Raw genomic sequence first — 19,393 nt, forward strand, 5'->3', positions numbered from 1 at the left:
TCCAAAAAAGAACTAAGGAGCTAATGATGTTGTGATTTACTCTCCAGAAAGCCCACTCCTCCTCCTTTGCAATTCTTAGTAACTTTTCCATATGTTCACTAAGCATCTCTTTAATGATTTATTATAGAATTCTCCTAGGACTCGCCAGCCTATCTGTGCAGATTTTGTCATTGTCTCCTATCTGTGGCCCTTGTCTGTCATAATACTGACAAAACAATCACATACAGATCTTTTACTACTACTCAAGGATGTAGTTTTATCTGGACCAGGTGACTTGAATTTACCAAGGGCTGCTAAGTGATATTTTAACACCTTCTTTTAACCTATTTTGGTTACCAACCTCTTTTTTTAGTTATTTTTGTTCTGAAATGTCCATTGTAATGGTAATTCTCCTTGGCAGAGAAAACAAAAACAAAATAAAGATTGAGCAAATCTGCCCTTTTTTTCCTCTTGTTTGTATGACTAATACACCTTAAGCATTTGTCCTTCAGCTTCTAATATAGATTTTAAAAATCCAAAAAATTTTTTAAAAATGTTATTTTTGGCTTTTTTCTCCAGTTTTGGCTCATTCTTAGCTTCAGCTCTCCTAATAGTTTTTTATGGTCATGCCAAACTTTTATTCATTCTCTCCTACCTGCCTTAACTTATCTTGTCTACTTATCTCTTTAAAAAATTGAAGTTACTTAGATAGTTCCCTTTGTATTTCAATAATTCTCTTGGGAAAACACTTTTCTTGAATTCTGTTGTATTTCTTTTTCTCCTTTTAAATTCAGCAAGATAGTGAAATAATTCCCAGGTTCTTATTTATTTTCTCCTTATGATTCTTGATTATATTAGAGGGTTTTTTTAAACCCTTACCTTAGCCTTAGAATCAATACTATGTATTGGTTCCAGGGCAGAAGAGTGTGAGGGCTAGGCAATGGGGGTTAAGTGACTTGCCCAGGGTCACACAGCTAGTAAGTGTCTGAGGCCAGATTTGAACCCTAAGACCTCCCATCTCTAGGCCTGGTTCTCATTCAATGGAGCCACCCAGCTGCCTCAATATTAGAGTTTTGAGGGAACACTTGTGGCCTTGCCTTCAATAGGCTTTAAACACTTCATCCTTTGTTTATTTTATAATTGCTTATTTATATTTGCCTTTTTATGCTATTCTTGAATATAGTGTTTGCATTTTAGTTTTTGTTCAACTCTGGTCTTTATGAGAAATTCATTGAAGTTGTCCCTTTCATTAAAGGTCTGATATATTCCGTCCCACTCTCCTCTCCCTAAATCATATTCAGTTTTGCTGAGTAAGTTAGTTTTGGTTGTGATCTTATAACTTTTGCCTCTGGAATGTCATTTTCCAAATTCTCTCTGTTCCTTTTTATGCTTGTTACTTTGTTTTAGTTAGGTAATCTCAACTCTGATTCCTTGGTATTTGAATTTTTCTTTCTGGTTGTTTGCAATATTTTTTCTTTGTCCTAGAAGCTCTCGATTTTGGCTGTTTTTCCTGAAGGTTTTCATTTTGGGGTTTCAGGTGATGCCCAGTGAATTTTTTCTTCTTTTCCCTTTCGTTCTGTGAGAGTTTGTTGACTAATCAGACAGTATGGAAAATATTCTCTACCTATAATCTTCCTACTTCCAGCCCAGTTGCTTTGGGCTGTGTGTGGTGGGATTATTGGTGATTCATTTTTTTCTTTTTTTGATCTCTATTATCATGGTTGCTCATTATAATTAATCTTGTTTTGTTTGGGCATCAGTTTTTGATGATGATCAATTTTTGAGAATTTTACAGAGATTTTAATGAGTAAGCATTTTGATCAAGTTGCCACTTGACTAAATGTTCTAATACTGACCTCGTTTTCATTAGTAAAAAAAGAGTCAGAGAGTGATTCCATACATGTTTTTACTGTATTAGTATCAGGATTTAAGGTGGTAAGAAAAGCACCACAGAGAAAACCCTTTCAGTCCTCTTACCTAGCTCCATTGCAGTTAATCTCTAGAAAGAGTAATTATGATGCCAAGGTAGAATCATTATCTGAAGGAGTACAGATGACGACCCAAGAAGTAAAAGAAGTCAGTTCAACAAATATTTATTTAGTGCTGACTGTGCCTAGCTGCTAAGTGCTAGTGATTCAAAGAAAAACAAAGACAATACCTACCTTCAAGGAGCTCGTGGTCTAATCAGGGGAGATAACAGGAAAAAACAGCTATGTACAAGCAGTGTATATATAGGGCAAACTGGAAATCATCTCAGAGAGAAGGAACTAGCATTGAGACGTACTGACAAAAGCTGGAGTTAGTGGGATTTTAGCTTAGACTTGAAGGAAAATGGGGAAGTCAGCAGGCAGAGACAGGGAAAGGATTCTAGGAGTGGAGGATGGCCAGTGAGTCAGGAGTTGGACTGTCTTGTGTGAGGAACAGCTTGGGAAGACCAGTGTCACTAGATCCCTGAGAACATGGAGGAGTGTGAAAATTAATATTAATGTACAATAATTTAAAATACTATATTTTAAGAGATGTATTAATGATCATTAAAAATAAAGGAATAAAAAGGTGACAAAATAAAAAACCACATGTCCATGGCTACTCGTACCTGTTCAAAAACCCTGTTTGCCACCTCAGTTGCAACCCAGGAAGCAAAAAGAGACTGAGACCAGGAACTCCACCCAATATATCCCCTTGTCTACATCAGTATATAATGACAGGAAGTCAGTGGGCTCCTGGGAAATGCAATTTTTGGGTAACAGATTTCCAGTTACACAGGAGTAAGGTGTATAGAGGCTGGAAAGACAGAGTCACACCATATTATCAAGGGCTTTAAATTCCAGAGAGCATTTTGTTTTTCATTCTGTTGGTGATAGTGTCACTGGACATGTGGTAGGGAAGGGGTGACAAGATCAGATGGAGGATGGATTGGAATAGGGAGAAATGAGGTAGGCAGAACCTTCCCAGCAGGTTAGGAGAAGAGTCTTCACTAGCGTGGTGGCAGTGCCAGATGACAGAAGGAGGGAGTGTATTGGGAAGATATTGAAAAATGAAACTTAATAAGTCTTTATCCTTTTCCTTTCTCATGTCCTCCAACCTAATGAATTTGTCTTGGCTTTTTTTTTCCTTTTTAAAGTACATTGAATATGGACAGCAATCTAGAGACCCTCCTGTGAAAATGCAGGGTTCCATCACCACCCCTGGAAGTATTGCACTTGCCCAGGCCCAGGCCCAGGCCCAGGTTCCAGCAAAAGCTCCTCTTGCTGGTCAAGTCAGCACTATCGTGACCACTTCAACAACTACCACTGTGGCCAAAACCATCACAATCACCAGGCCCACCGGTGTTAGCTTCAAGAAGGATGTGCCAGTAAGTGAATGCTTCCTTTTTTTAAGCTCTGAAATAGTTAAGAAAAGGAATTGTAACGTGAACATTTGGCGGTAACTTTTGTGTATTTTGCTTCATTTCACTTGTAGCCGTCTATTAATACTACAAATATTGATACATTGCTGGTGGCCACGGACCAAACTGAGAGAATTGTGGAGCCTCCAGAAAATGTCCAGGAAAAAATTGCTTTCATCTTCAACAACCTTTCTCAGTCAAACATGACCCAGAAGGTGAGTATGCCCTAATTCTTTGGTCCATAGTGAATGTGAATTTTCCCTTAATAACTTTAATGAACTCTTGGGGGCAGATTGTGTTATTGCTTTCAGTTTCTGGTTCTGATGTCCTATATTATGAATTTGTTTTTCCAGGCCATTTAGTTAATTGTCTAAGAGATATGTATCTAAATTTTGAATAATAGAATCATTTTCAGAGGACCTCTAGTCTTATTTTATATGGGATGAATTTCAGGCACACAGGAGAAGTTTTACATAAGGTCACAGAAATAGGAAGAAGCAGAACCATGTTTTGAATCATATCCTGATTCCTTTGTTTTCTGTCCTGTCATTGTAAGGTTTTGCTGACTTATATTTTCACAAAATATCTGTCATGGTCTACTGAAATGTTTTTACTTTTTATAAAATCCACTTTTCACCCAAAGATGTCAAATTGTACTTTATCTTAATGAGATACAGTTATTGAATAACAACACATTCTCATTTCAAGTAAAATACATAAATATTTTCCACTTGGTTTATATTTTATAATTGACATTACTGGTATGTACTTTAAAAGCAGAGAGATCGTTTCATGTTTAGGACATAATATTACTATGTCAGTGTACAAATAGGTATTTCAGTGGGGGGGAGATTCTAGACAGTGGATCTTAAGTTTTGATTTCAGGTATAGAGAGTTCTCTGAACATCCCTAGTTACTATCACATTTTTCTCAGTGATTACTTGCTTTCCACTATTTATATATAGGATGACCCGGAAGTCTTAGTGTAGTTTTAAGCTGCTAAAGCTTGTGGGTTTTTTAAATATAACCAATTATTTGTGTTTCATTAGAATATGAGCCCCTTCAGTACATCATCAGTAAATTTAGTGTCTGCTCTGGTCTAGGCCCAGTGCCAAACACTCAAGGGGAATAAATGCAACTAATAAGCAAAGACAGTCCTTACCCTCAAGGAGCTTACAATCTAATGGAAAAAGATGAAATGGAGAGGGGAAAAGCATCTAAGGGATGAGGTTGGAGTTCACAGAGAAATCCCAAAATGGTTTAGCTGGGTGGGAAAAGGAGAACAGGAAGTAGTTTAGTCTATAACTGGATCACCTGCTCTCACAGCAGTCCCTGGCACACACACAGTGAGTCTTGTTGACTTCTTACCCCCAGTTTCTGATGCATTTAGCTTTACAGTTGAATTCTTTTTTGTATCGTGTGTTTTTTGTAAACACAGTAATAGCATTTAATATGAAACAGTGGCGGCATTTTTCTTTCAGAAAATGGCTTCACAATTACTTGAAAGTGACCATTGAGTTTTTTTCTTATCAATTCCTTTGGCCCAGGTTGAGGAGCTGAAGGAAACGGTGAAAGAGGAGTTTATGCCTTGGGTTTCACAATATCTTGTCATGAAGAGAGTCAGTATTGAGCCGAACTTTCACAGCCTGTATTCAAATTTCCTTGATACTCTGAAGAATCCTGAATTTAATAAGATGGTTCTGAATGAGACCTACAGAAATATCAAAGTGAGTGGTCAGTCTTTCATAGTGTTTCTGTTTGTTTTATTTATGCCTCTTCTTATAAGCCTGTTTTAAATCAGAAAATATACTTTTTAATATAGTTTGTGCCCTAAGAGAGTAAATTATTCCCTCTTCCTAGTTAAAATAGATTAAAAATAATAATTATTATTTAATTTCTTAGAAGCCTTCTTGTATTTTTCCCTACTAGGCCAGTGATCTTGCAACACATAGCATATCATATCATATGAATATTTCTTTAGCATATTTTAACTATTCTGGGTTATTCAATAATATTCTTGGGTACTTTTTATATCACAAAATGTACCATTTGCTCTTTTGAGTTAGGTGTGAGATTTTAAAATTGGTCACCTTTGGTTAATTACTTAGAGTGAGATCCATTTTTGATGAATCTGTCTATACTTTCACTCTTAAAATTGAAGTTTTAGAAAATTAACCAGTGGTTTTCTTTTCCCTTCTCTGAAAACCAATCCTGCTTCTTAAAAAAAAATCTTTTTAATTTGTTTTTAAAGATTAGTTTATTTAGTTATGATTTTAATATGTCAATCATAACAGTGGCTAGATTGAGGTAACCCATTCTTTAGTTTACCTACCTTTGAACCTTTCTTGATTTAACTCTTTGTTTAAAATGAATTCCATCCCTTTTGACCTAGTGCTTGCTTATTATGCTATTTAGTAATTGATTTTAAGTAGATACAATATAGTTCTATAGGTTAAATATCCTAATATAAACTCTTACTACTTTTAGCTAAAGTTCAAGTAATTATTATGTACATGCCTATCTTCTAAATACATGTAATTAGGGTATTTTCCTATAGAGTATACCTTGTATCTTAGGCATATTGAATAACTGAGTCAGGGGAAATGATTACAAATTTTCTAGATGCAGTGAGTCCTGTATTAGCCTTTTTTAAGGTAATAAGTACTTCACTGATTGTTAGTCAGGTTTTTTAGTACAGGGTTAGAGTCACAAACTGTAAGTAGCTTCTTCCCAGTCTTACCTATCTTCTTGTCAAATCTTTCTCATTTATGTATAGCCACTTCATTTTATATGGTGCTGTCATAGATTCTGAGTTCTTTTATTTTCAAGAAGTTGTCAGTGTCACAGTTGAAACTACTGCACAGGTGTATTTCCATCAAGGAGATCCTAAGTTCTTCACTTGTCACCTTGTCTAAAATCAGTCACATGCGAAGTTCTTGTTTAAAAAAACAACATGGGAGTGTGGGAAAGGTATTAGCTTGTCTCAGCATTGCTCATTAAACAGGTCTCTTTATTTTCTTCATTTCTTCTATGAGATACTAGGGAGCACTTTTTGGAAAGCACCAAATAAACTGCCCATATTAAGGCACTATTTTTTAAACCTATTGATGGAAATTTTTACCACATTAGGTTACGCTGTAGTGCCAAAGAATCCCTTAGCTCCTGTCCTTGCATAGCTGACGGTCCATTCGGCTCGTGCTTTGGTGGTTGTGTTAAGGTACATAACTGTTGTGGGCAGCTTTTAGAGCAGTTGTGATTGGTTCCAGTGAATACCCAGATGAAGAACAATCTAGAGAAGTCTGAAACCAGAAACTTTGGTATCACAACAGCAAATGAAACACAAACTGAAAGGGTGGGGAAAGGATAGTCGCAGGGTAAACAGTTATACTTTGTTTTGTACACTTCTCATTTTTGAAGGAGGTGGTTCTCTTTGGAATAGTTGAATGTCCTGTATAACTTCAGTGACATTCTACTTACATTTTTCTTCATTCTCAGACCCCCCACTCCTGGATGTTTTGTTGGCACTGCTCTTAAGTTTAGGAGAGTTGGCTTTGGGTTTTCAAGATGGGTATATGATTTATATATAAAGGGTGATACTATAAGTAACATTTGGAGAACATAGAATAGTTACTTGGCAGATCTATGGAGCAAGGAAGAATTTATGACTAAACAGATAAAGAACATTATAAAGTGTGAAATGGATAATTTTGACTATATTTAGTTAAAAGTTGTAGTTTTTTTTAAACCAACAGTCAGTATAAACAAGATTAGAAGGGAAACAACAAATTGCTATTGTGCTATAAAAAATGTTGAGTAGGATTTCAGAAAAAGCTAGAAAGATTCACATGAACTGTGATTGCACAGTGAAATGTGCAAAACCAGGTGAATATTGTACAATGGTCAACTGTGAAAGGCTTAGCTATTCTTAGCAATACAGTGAACCAGGAGAATTCTGAGGGATTTATGATAAAGAATGCTATATCTACCTTTAGAGGAAGAATTGTTGGAGTCAGTATGCAGAAGCATATTTTTCACTTTGGCTTATGTTTTGGGGCTTTGGTTTTATATGAGTAATCTCTTACAACAATGAACAATATGGAAGTTTTAAAAAAGAAAGAAAAAGAAGGGCCTATGTTAGTGATGCTATATAAAAATACTGGGTAGTAGAAAACTTGATTTGGGAAGTATGTTGTCTACTCTAGTTATTTCATTTATAACCTAAAAAAACTGAGGATAAAGAAGTAGTTATTTTCCTTATTCCTTGTCCATGTCTCATCTTCAAGCCTGTTTCCATTCTAAAAACACGTTTTTTAGGTACTTCTGACATCAGATAAAGCTGCAGCCAACTTCTCAGACCGCTCCTTGTTGAAGAACCTGGGCCACTGGCTGGGGATGATCACACTAGCCAAAAACAAACCCATCTTGCACACAGTGAGTTTCCATTAAAAACAGTGTGTATATAGCATTTACTATTTTTCTACCTTTTATGTAGAGGCTTCATACTAGGAATCTAGCCTCATCTGTGGCATTCTCTGAGTATGGAACTCTAGGAGAGTTTTTTTGCCTTCCTAACCTGAAGCCTGAGCTATCTCATTCCATGTGAAGGTCGAATTGACCTTTATGATTTCTAAATATCCTTAAATATTATGTGACTTTAGTGAAGGCTTGGCTGCTGTTAATGACTTTATTCTAAATTATAGTTTATTGGTGGATTTCTAGGACAATTAAACACTTGGAATCTCTGCTCCATTACTCCTTGATTGTCCACATTATTGTAGGCAAGACATGTGATGTAGTTTTATTCTATGGTATGTTGCTTCTGTAAAGAAACCTGGTAGGGTGAAATAAATGTGGAAAACAGTTCATCCCGTGTTCTTTTCTGTAGTTTCCTATTAATGTCTTTCACCCATGTGTGTTTTATGCATACTTAAGTGACCTAAGTAGAAATTATCAAATATAGAGACACATATTGTATATTAATGTTTATCTTTTAATTAATATTTTGCACATATACTTAACATCTATCGTATAGACAAATATTTTCATGTTTGTTTCAGGACTTAGATGTAAAATCTTTGCTGTTGGAAGCTTATGTTAAAGGACAGCAGGAATTGTTGTATGTGGTGCCCTTTGTTGCCAAAGTCTTAGAATCCAGTGTTCGGAGTGTGGTAAGAAAAACTTCATATTTTTAAATGGGACACTGAGGATCATAATCATTGTCCCTTGTAACTTTTAAGTACAACTGACATCGGAATTGATTTCCTTTCTGTGCAGAGGCATAAAAATACTATTTTAAAGCCTTTTTATTATCTCAGTAAACCAGAAATAACACTAGACCTAATAATCATGATTGATGGTATACATGTCCTATTCTATATCTGGCATAAGCTGTGTGACTTTAGACAAAAAACTTTTGATCTGGCTGTCAGTCTTTCCTCACCATGTAATTGGGACTCAGACTTAAGCAATGGTAAAGTTTCCCTATCCTTTTTTATGCATGTAGATTTTGCACATAATTATGTCTTTAATGATGCCCATACTGTATATAACTGCATAGATATTGTAAAATATTCAATTTTGTCAATTTATTGCTTTTTTCTTTAGGTTTTTAGGCCACCAAATCCTTGGACAATGGCCATTATGAATGTACTAGCTGAACTTCACCAAGAACATGATTTAAAGGTAAATGTATTTATTTTTATTGTTTTATTATAAATTATTGTTCTTTTGGTACAAAACACAAGAAACTGATGCTTTTGTGTAATTTAAATGTAATGGAGAATAAAACCCAGTGTTTTGTGATATAGTAGCTCTCATATTTTGGTCATATCCCTGTCCTTTTCAAGGCAGTATGCAAGCTGAGTGGGATGAGAGACAAATTAATGGGTAGAGTGAGTGAAGCTGGGATTTAGTCACTTGAAATCTAATTAAATTGTAATGATGCAGTTAAACTTGAAGTTTGAGATTGAGGTGCTCTGCAAGAATCTTTCTCTGGACATCAATGAGTTAAAACCTGGAAGCCTCCTGAAAGACAAAGACAGACTGAAAAACTTAGAAGAGCAGCTCTCTGCCCCCAAAAAGGACATCAAACAACCAGAGGCACTTCCTCCCATCACAACCACCAGTGAGTACAATAAGGAAAAGCAGATTTTCCTTGCCTTTCACATCCCTTTGACTATATTATTTATGTGAAACGCAGTAATGCACGATATTCAGGATATTTTATAATCTTGAAGCACCTTCCAAATCTTCATGGAAGGATTCAATTTTGCAGATTTTGTAAATTTTATTTGTGTTTTTTTTTTTCATCAAAAGTTGAAAACATTTATGTGTTTATGCGTGTACCTAAAATTCCTGACTAACTAGAAAGTCCAATACTATTCAATGTTGAACAAGAGTTGACCATAAAAGTTTAGAAATCATGAGTGGATATGTGTTATTCCTCAGATAGTCTTGGACTCCTACTTTATTCTATAGTGAACAAAAGGGGTTTATTTCTGAATTAGGATGATCTTGGTGGCCAAAGCAGCTTAAGTGTTACCTGGAAACTAATATTATTAATCCCCATGTAGCTTGAAGCTCTTTAGCCCTATGTCCTTGTCAGGGCTTCACCATGTGGCATTGACATTGCCCAATATAACTTCAGGGATTTGAACTTTTCTGGTGAACTTATTAGTGTAATTCCTTAGGGGTATCTAGATCTGGGGACCTGTTCACGTGTAAAAGGCAAAATTCCTGAGAATGGGTCTGTGCTCTGGGCTTTTTTCCAAATTAGTAATCCAGGTAATTACTATATTCTGAATAAAGTTAAAATTCAGAACTACTCAATAACTTCTGTGAAACATTTATCTATTTTCTAAGCATTAATTTTAGTCTTTATCCCCCTTTTTTTTATCAAGCTACTTCTACCACACCAGCTACCAGCACCACTTGTACAGCTACTGTTCCTCCACAGCCTCAATACAGTTACCATGACATCAATGTCTATTCGTTGGGAGGTCTGGCACCACACATTACTTTGAACCCCACGGTAAGTTACCAGCATTACCCTTCTCTGCATTTTAAAAGGTGTTTCTTCCCTTTCTCCTTTCCGCATGCATCTTTCCATCCTCTTGGTGGTTGTCTTTTCTACCCCCCCCCTCTCCCCCCCCCCCCCCCCAGACAGACAGACAGACAGACACAGACACACACACAGTCTTTGGAAGCATACAGTGTTGGTTCTCTACTCTTCTCTATATCCTTCTCTTTTATCCTTTCCTCCCTGAACTCTTACTGTTGTTACTATTTTCTACTGATAGGGCTCCGAAACTATAATTATGTAGAGGGACGCCCTTAGGTTTTGATAATTCATTGTAGGAAGCTAGGGATTTATTTGTTTTTAAAATTATTTTTAGATAGGCAGATTGTTTTGTTTCCCTTGTATCCTACCTCCTTTTTCCTTTTAGGGTCATAAGTACTGAGGACAATTTAATTTAGCTGCCCTTTTCAGGCCTAACCTGGTCCCATACATTTTGGGGGAGTGAGGGAGAAAGATATAAAACTTATGGATGGGAAAGGGAGATGGGGAAATAAAGGAAATGGAATGTAGGAGGAGACCAGCTCGGTGATTGTCAGAATGCCAGATCATTGGCATTCATTCAGGAAAAGTGTGCTTCAACTCCACTAAAGAGGAGACTAAGGGACAGCATTGAAGAGGCAAGCTGGTTTGGGCAGAAAACTGGTGGGGTGACTCACCAGTGTGAATAGTTGGATGTTGTCTGACTCTTCAACTAAGGAGTTTGAGAGGAACCAGCAGTTGTGTGACCTTCAGTGACTGGCAATTTCACATAATATAGCTTACCTTAGGGGAATTAAATTGAGAGCCATGATAATTTTTTTTTTAATGGGACTTTTTTCAAGAGATATCTTAAACTTTATGTTAGCTTAAATGCTATTTTCTTTTCCTTTTTTCCCTTAACTTGTAATTGCTATAATATAGAATATTCAGAATATTTTAAAAAATAGCCATTATAATTAAAACATTATAAATTAAGATAATTTAAGACAAAATCTGTTTTGTATATTTGGGTAACTAGCTTTTCAGAAAATCTGGTTTCTATCTACTCTCCATTTCCTTTTCTGTATTCTCCCAGAAGTGTTTTAGCTCTTGTTGTAGCCCATCAGCTTACTGCAGTCTCATCAGCTAAAAGAATTGGAAATCATTCTGTGCCCTTGTCCTGCTTTTGAGGCACAGATTCTTTTACATTTCTATACTTAAAAATTTAACAATTAATTAACATGGATTGTGGCATTTTAAATGCTTTTTGCAAGGGTGAGCCCCAGGATGAATTAAATTATTACTTAATGTTGGTTCTCAGGTTCTCCTCTCCCACTTGGCTCGTCTTGGCAAGCCAAATCAGAAGGTCTTCTGAGCCTGGTCTTAAGTCTCTACCTCTTCTGGCAGATACCTGGAACTGAGCTTATCTTTGTATATATTCACCTTAAAATTTTCATCCTCATTTTGAGGTAGGGGTTAGTGATTTCAGCTTCTAGCTGGAATCCTAAATGTAAAGTTTGTTTGGTAGGCAATCTGTAGACTAGGACAGTCACCCGAGCTTCCCCGTCATGTTCTATTCACCCCTCTCCCCGTGAGCATGTACATGCGCACACATACACATACAACTGCTTTATAGATAGTGCCATGCTATGGTATAAAAAGCTCTTATTTTTCTGATTACAATATATAGAGTTTTCCTAATCATCATAGGGAAAGAAAAAATGTTCCCAATGAAAGGAGCAATCTGGAAATTTTACTGGGGTGTACTTAGGGTTGTGCATAGAACTTTAGAGCTGGAGGGTTCCTTTGAGATCAGCTAGTTTAAACTCATTTTACAGAGTTGGAAATAACTCAAGAAAGGTTAAGAACTTCTAACATCACAGAGCTAGGTAATAGAGCAGGACAAGACAGAGCTCATGTCACCTGACTTTTAAAGCAGTGCTCTTGACTGTCTTAGTAGGTTGAATTCTTCTACATCATTTCCAGAAGTGGGTGTTTGTGTTTGTTGCAATACCAAATTGAAAATGGCTTTCATTAGCAAGCAAAAAATTAATAAGGGGGCCAAATTTCAATTTATCATGGTATGAGAATGAGCTTTCAGGTAATGATGCAAAAGGCCTAAAATAAGAAACTTTGGTACATGTCCAGGGTTACACAGCTAGGAAGTATCCAAGGCCAGATTTGGTTCATGGTACATTTGCACTCTTAAAAGGATTATTGAAAGGTTAATGAAGTATTAAGGTCCCAAAGGGACAATTGTTTTTAGAGAAAAAAGCATCCTACTTGACAAGACACAAATTACAATAAAATCAAAATGTAGAAACTTTTGCTTTATGTCAATTCAAATTTTCCTCATTAGAAATTGGAATTTAGTTTTAACGAAGACTTTAACTATGGCAAACTAAGGGAGAACTGTGTGTTTGTTACTAACATCTAGAGTATTTTCTAATGGCTAGTTTGAGGTAGAAATATACCAGTTATTTTAGTTACTAGTATTTTCAATTGCTATTTGTTAGTTTGAGAATTTTAACTTTGAAAACAATTCAAAAAGTATGAGTCACAGTTACTTGTAATTATTTGGTTTTAATAGGTTACCTAGCATTTGATTTGGTGTTTCTTCGTTCCAGATTCCATTGTTTCAGGCCCATCCACAATTGAAACAATGTGTACGTCAAGCTATCGAACGTGCTGTCCAAGAACTTGTTCACCCAGTGGTGGATCGGTCAATTAAGATCGCCATGACAACTTGTGAGCAGATTGTCAGAAAAGACTTTGCATTGGACTCAGAGGAGTCACGCATGCGGATAGCAGCTCATCACATGATGAGGAATCTTACGGCTGGCATGGCTATGATAACTTGCAGGGAGCCTTTACTCATGAGCATAGCTACCAACTTGAAAAATAGCTTCGCCACAGCACTACGAGTAAGTGCAGAAATTATACCACATGCACTAATGATGAGTGGTCTTAATATTTTGGAGAGAGAAGTAAGATTTTTCTCTACATTGAGATTCATTTTCTTTTTTCTTTTCTTTAAGTTTTGTTTAACCTTTGGCTATGTACAGTGACAGTAATGAGAATCCATCTTTATTTTTAAAAATTCCTATTACCTTCTGTCTTAGAATGAATACCATGTATTGGTTCTAAGGTAGAAGTGGTAAGGGATAGGCAATGGTTAAGTGAATTTCTCAGGGTCACACAGCTAGGACCTATCCATGGCTTGATTTGAACCCTGAACCTTTGGTCTTTAGGCCTAGCTCTATTCAGTGAGCTAAACCTAGTTGCACCTCTTTCTTACATTTTGAGGACTGGTTTGGAGGGTAGGAGAAGTGGTCTTTTTCTGTGCCTCAATGACTTATTTTTAATGATTATTTTTATTCAACTCATAACTTTAAATTATTGACAATTTTGACTTTGATGCTAGCTTGTTTCGTGGAAGTTTCTTTTTGTTGTTTAAAAGATTGCTTAATTGACATTGAAGAATTTTTTGAGTTTTCAGTCATTTTCTTTCTATCGTATGAAACATCTGTTTTTTATATAAATAATATAGATGCTTTGGCTCACTCAAGCAATTTTCTTTCTCAGTGGGAAAATGCTGAGGAAGAAGCCGTGACATCTTGTTCTTTTTTTAATAGGCTGCATCCCCCCAGCAGAGGGAAATGATGGAGCAGGCAGCAGCCCAGCTAGCCCAGGACAACTGTGAATTGGCCTGCTGCTTTATTCAGAAGACTGCGGTAGAAAAAGCAGGTCCAGAGATGGACAAGAGGCTAGCAACTGTAAGTGCTTTGACAGCTGCCTTTTTAAGAGCTTTCTGTGAAGTAATACTTTCTAGCAGGAACCTTCTAACAAAACTTAACTAGTGAAATTTTTGTCTGTAGGAATTTGAACTTCGAAAGCACGCAAGGCAGGAGGGGCGCAGGTACTGTGATCCCGTTGTTTTGACGTACCAAGCGGAGCGGATGCCAGAGCAGATCAGACTGAAGGTCAGCATCCTAGCCACATCTCTCTCCCTCTGCATGCTTTTCATATCCAAGTAGAATGGTAATGTGGAATGGTTGAGGGAAGTTAAACTGTTCCTAAAATAGTTATTACTTTGAATCTTCTGCTATTCCCAGATTATTTGTAAAGGAGATTGGAAGAATATTGAAGTATTTAAGTCATACCTTTTTGGCATTTATCTGCTTGTTTATTCCTATTTTTTCTTCCTCTAATCATGTCTTTTAGTATTCATATGTTTTTAATGTTAATTTTAATGCTAGTCCTGATAGGAAGGTGAGAATTTAGTCATTTAAAAAAAACCTGCTTTCACCACAGTATTCCCAATAAAGACTGTTTTCTTTGGGATAGTTTAGGTTTATTCATTAAATTTGTAGATAGGTGACCCAGATTAATGTGTCTTAGGTATGGAATCTTTACTTTTTTAAGTGGTAACTTTTTGGGATTTTGCTTTTGTAATTTTCCTAGCTGAGAATACTTTCTATCCTGTGAAGCTCTCATTCTCATTGTCATTATTTTTTTCTCCAAAGGTTGGTGGTGTAGACCCAAAACAGCTGGCTGTTTATGAAGAGTTTGCACGCAATGTTCCTGGCTTCTTGCCCACCAATGATTTAACTCAACCTACAGGATTTTTAGCTCAGCCTATGAAGGCAAGTTATTGACTTTACTTGAATCTTGAACCTTTAATCATTATGAATATGAATGTGTTCCATTAGCTAGTTCATAAATTACTTGGGTTCTGGTACCTTAATTTTGATTGAGGGAAAAAAATGTTCTATCACTTTTTTTTTTTAACCCTTTCTTTCTACCTTAAAATCAACACTGTGTATTGGTTCTAAGGCAGAAGAATGGTAAGGGCTAGGCAATGGGAGTTAAGTGACTTGCCCAGGGTCACACAGCTAGGAGAAGTGTCTGAGTCCACTTTTGAACCTAGGACTTCCCATCTCCAGGCCTGGCTCTCAATCCACTGAGCTACCTCGCTGCCCCCAACTTTGTTGTTGATCAGCCATTTTTTAGTCCTGTCCAAACTCTTTGTGACCCTATTTGGAATTTTCTTGCAAAGATAACTGGAGTGGTTTGCCATTTTTTTTTCCTAGCTTGAAAAAAAAGAGGCAAACAGGGTTAAGTGACTTGTCCAAGATCACACAACTGAGGCTTCATTTGAACTTAAGCCTTTCTGACTCCAGCTCTATCCACTAAACTGCCTTTCTGCCTTTTCCATCGCTAGTCCAGTCATATGGATTTTCCTTGATTTGGATTTAGATAAAGAAATTCATGTTTCTAATCTGAGGATGCATCATTGGACTTGAAGTCATAATTCATGCTTTCAAGTTTTAGCTCTCAATTCTTGTCCAGCTCTGTGAACTTTGCCCTAATAAGATGATTTCTATGTTCTGTGGTCTTTTCTATCTGTAGAATGGGAACATTGGATGGTACTAATCCCATAATTGTCTCTTTTTTTGTGAGGAAAGTACTTTATAAATATGAACTGCTATTATTTCTGACCATAAAACAATTCTATTTCTTTCTAATTAGTAATTATCATGTAAAGCCACCTTTTACAAAAGATGGCAGGGCAACAGACTTGTGTTCTATGACAGTGGATTTCAAGCATTGTCATTCACAAAGGTTTCCTCTCTTGAAACAGCAAGCGTGGGCTACTGATGATGTAGCACAGATCTATGAAAAGTGTATCACAGAACTGGAGCAGCACCTGCATGCTATCCCTCCAGCCTTGGCCATGAACCCCCAGTCTCAGGCTCTTCGGAGCCTTCTGGATGCTGTCGTCATGTCTCGCAACTCTCGTGATGCCATTGCTGCCCTGGGCTTGCTGCAGAAGGTCAGCTAATTCAGTGTAGTTTAATAAGCCTTGTCCTAATGAAACCTTTCGTGGTTATTGATTTAATAATAGTGGTCACATATCTAAATAAGACACCCCCCCTATCCCCCCCCCCATATAAAGTTAAGCATTATTAAATATGTCATATAGATTTTTAAGTTAGAGGTCAGTGATAAAATGTATTGGTGCCTTCTACTTTAGGGAAGTTTAACATGTTATAAGTTAATTAGAAAAAAGTTTGACCAGAGCCTTAGGCATCAGAGAATTTGTACTAGGATGGAGGACAGATGGTTTTCTGACTGGGATGAAATTAATCTACAAACTTTCATTGTACAACTACTATATACTAGGAGCTGAGGATACAGTTCAAAGAAATAACCTTTATCTTAAAGTGCTTATATTTTATTTTAAATTAAATTTTTTTTTCATGGTTACATTATTTGTGTTTTCCTTCTTTCCTCCTTCCAGAATTAACAAACAATTTCAGTGGGTTATACATATATTATCACTCAAATCCTATTTCCATATTATTTATTTTTTTAATAGAATACTCCAAATCAAATAGCTATATAAACAAGTGATTTTAAAAATCATTTTCCCCCCTGACTTTTTACTCCATCGTTCTGTCTCTAGATTTGGATAGCATTCTTTCTCATAAGTCCCTCAGTGTTGTCCTGGATCATTGCATTGCTTTTAGTATCAGAGTCAATTTTAACAAAGAAACAAATAGATAAAGAATATAAAGAGAATGGGGAAGGGAAGAGAGAGGGCACTAGTAGTTGGGGTGAGGAGAGACTTCAAATAAGATCCCTTTTTTCCTTCAGGACCTGGCTTAAGCACAACTTTCTTGAGGGTAGAGGTGAGAAGAAATGTATTTCAGAGAGGCAGCCAGTGCCAGAGACAGAGATAAGAGATGTGTGGAGTATTGTATTTAAGGAACAGAGTCAAGTTTGCTGGTTCACAAGGTACAGGAGAGAGAATAATGTCCAGTAAGGCTGGACAGATAAGTTGTGGTCAGGTGATGAAGGGATTTAAAAGCCAAATAGAGGAGTTTGGATCTTATTGGGAAAGGGGTGAATGATTCATTGAGTAAGGGAGAGTGACATAGTTAGATATACTCAAAAGAATAACTACTTCGGCAGCAATGTCTTAAGTATATTGGGTTAAAGAGAGACTTGAGACAGATAATACTTCAGAAGCTATTGCAGTAATTCTGGGAAATGGTGAGGGAGAACTATATTCAGGGAGTAGCTGTGTGAAGAGAAAGATGATTTAGAGAAAGAAACAAGATGTGGCAACTGATAGGATGTATGAGATGAGTGACAGTGAGGAATCAAGAAAGATCATGAATGTGAAGGGCCAGAAAGGTTGATGCCTCTGGCAGGAAAAAGTGTGGAGGGATGGGTTTGGACACAAAGTTCAAGGCACAAGACACGAGGAAGATACTGTTTAAATAGGTTAGAGACAGTATTTAGAGGTAAAACAAGAGTGAATGCAGAACAAAGTTAGGGAAACCCTTGTGAACCCTTGATCATAGACACCTTGGGAATGAGTTGTGCTTTGAATGTAGGTTTTATTTCTGGCTTTAAATGTATGTGGCATGCTGGTTTTTATTCCTGTCCTGTAGGCTGTAGAGGGCTTGCTAGATGCCACAAGTGGTGCAGATGCTGACCTGCTGCTACGTTACCGGGAGTGTCACCTCCTCGTACTGAAAGCATTACAGGATGGCCGTGCATATGGGTCTCCATGGTGTAACAAACAGATCACAAGGTCAGTAGCCAGATACAAGAGAAGTTGAACTACATTTGCCCTTCAAGTGTCCAAGGTTTTAAGTGTCCTCTAAAAAATCTTTTGGTGGGAGGTGAAATGGAATAGAGTATGGACAAATTATAGGCTTCTTTTTAAAAAATGCTGAAAATTATTGAATCCATGAACTTTTTAAAGCTTTGTATGAAAGAGGGAAAAGATACACATTTTTGCACTGGGAGCAGATTATGGCTCAATAATGAGCAATTGCTTTGACCACCACAGCATTCTGTACCTAAATATTTTTAAATGGAATCTATACTTATTCACTTGATATAAAGCCTTTCTTTGAAAAAAGATTCATTTTTATACTATAGAATTCTCTATTAGGTACCAGAGCTGGGAGGAAAGATACAAAGGTTACTTAAGGCATGGTCCTTGCCTTCATAGTGCTTATAATATATTGTAGAGGGAAAAGAAACAACTCTAATACATAACATAAATAAATTAGCTCATGGTTTTGTAAATATTTTGTGGTGTCTTAAGGGTTTGCTATCAAGGTGGGATTGAAGAGTTCATTAAGGAGGTAGTGTATGAGGTGGGACTAGGATGGAGAGGAGCCGAGTAGGAAAAAAATTTCCCAGAAGGACCATGAGCAGAGGTATGGTGGTAGGTCAGAGTATGGGCTGAGTCTGTAGTGCATATACTAGGTGGCCTTAAAAATGTGAAAGGCATTTGTTGGTACCCCAGATTTCTTGAATTTAGGACACATTTTTTTAGGCCTGAAAGAACATATGTCTCCCACCCCACCCCCAATTTTTAAAAGAGAATATTCCTTTTCTAGGTGCCTGATTGAGTGTCGGGATGAGTATAAGTATAATGTGGAAGCTGTGGAGCTGTTGATTCGCAATCATCTAGTTAATATGCAACAGTATGATCTTCACCTGGCTCAGGTAAGGGGCCAATGGTCGTCTTAATGGATGGGGGGTGGGGAGAGCAGCTTTCTGCTCAGACTTCTGCCTTGCTGATTTTGTGGTTTCCTTATTACCAGTCAATGGAGAATGGTTTGAACTACATGGCTGTAGCCTTTGCTATGCAGTTGGTGAAGATCCTTTTGGTGGATGAAAGGAGTGTGGCCCATGTGACTGAGGCTGATCTTTTTCATACCATTGAGACACTAATGAGGATCAATGCTCACTCCCGAGGAAATGCCCCAGAAGGGTGAGGACCAATGAGCTAGCCTTTAATTCTGTTGGGCTGCTTTATTTACATTTAGAAGGCCTCGGAGCAAGGGATCTTAAGGGGGAGAACCTTACTGTCAAATAGACTTTGTGCCTTGTGTTGGTGTATCAGTGTCATAACTGACCCCGAATGGTGGGGATTGTGACCAATAGGTGACCACCGAGAG

At 37.0% G+C, this 19,393-nt stretch overlaps 1 protein-coding gene and 1 non-coding gene across 2 annotated transcripts in view; both read left to right on the forward strand.

Annotated features, from left to right (window-relative positions):
- Positions 1-19,393, forward strand: part of CNOT1 (CCR4-NOT transcription complex subunit 1) — a 96,268-nt gene that overhangs the window by 65,671 nt on the left and 11,204 nt on the right. The window contains exons 23-38 of the mRNA XM_001362989.5: positions 3,104-3,334; positions 3,442-3,582; positions 4,915-5,094; positions 7,682-7,798; positions 8,425-8,535; positions 8,972-9,049; positions 9,314-9,491; positions 10,267-10,397; positions 13,031-13,327; positions 14,039-14,179; positions 14,282-14,386; positions 14,930-15,049; positions 16,048-16,239; positions 17,867-18,009; positions 18,830-18,938; positions 19,037-19,206. Of these exons, the coding sequence (XP_001363026.2) occupies positions 3,104-3,334; positions 3,442-3,582; positions 4,915-5,094; positions 7,682-7,798; positions 8,425-8,535; positions 8,972-9,049; positions 9,314-9,491; positions 10,267-10,397; positions 13,031-13,327; positions 14,039-14,179; positions 14,282-14,386; positions 14,930-15,049; positions 16,048-16,239; positions 17,867-18,009; positions 18,830-18,938; positions 19,037-19,206 (2,444 nt within the window). The remainder of the gene's footprint in view (positions 1-3,103; positions 3,335-3,441; positions 3,583-4,914; positions 5,095-7,681; positions 7,799-8,424; positions 8,536-8,971; positions 9,050-9,313; positions 9,492-10,266; positions 10,398-13,030; positions 13,328-14,038; positions 14,180-14,281; positions 14,387-14,929; positions 15,050-16,047; positions 16,240-17,866; positions 18,010-18,829; positions 18,939-19,036; positions 19,207-19,393) is intronic.
- LOC130456737 (small nucleolar RNA SNORA46) lies at positions 6,452-6,592 on the forward strand. Its single transcript, XR_008915781.1, has one exon. It is a non-coding gene; the product is annotated as a small nucleolar RNA SNORA46 (small nucleolar RNA).

Source organism: Monodelphis domestica, chromosome 1 (assembly GCF_027887165.1).
Source record: "Monodelphis domestica isolate mMonDom1 chromosome 1, mMonDom1.pri, whole genome shotgun sequence".
NCBI lineage: Eukaryota > Metazoa > Chordata > Mammalia > Didelphimorphia > Didelphidae > Monodelphis > Monodelphis domestica.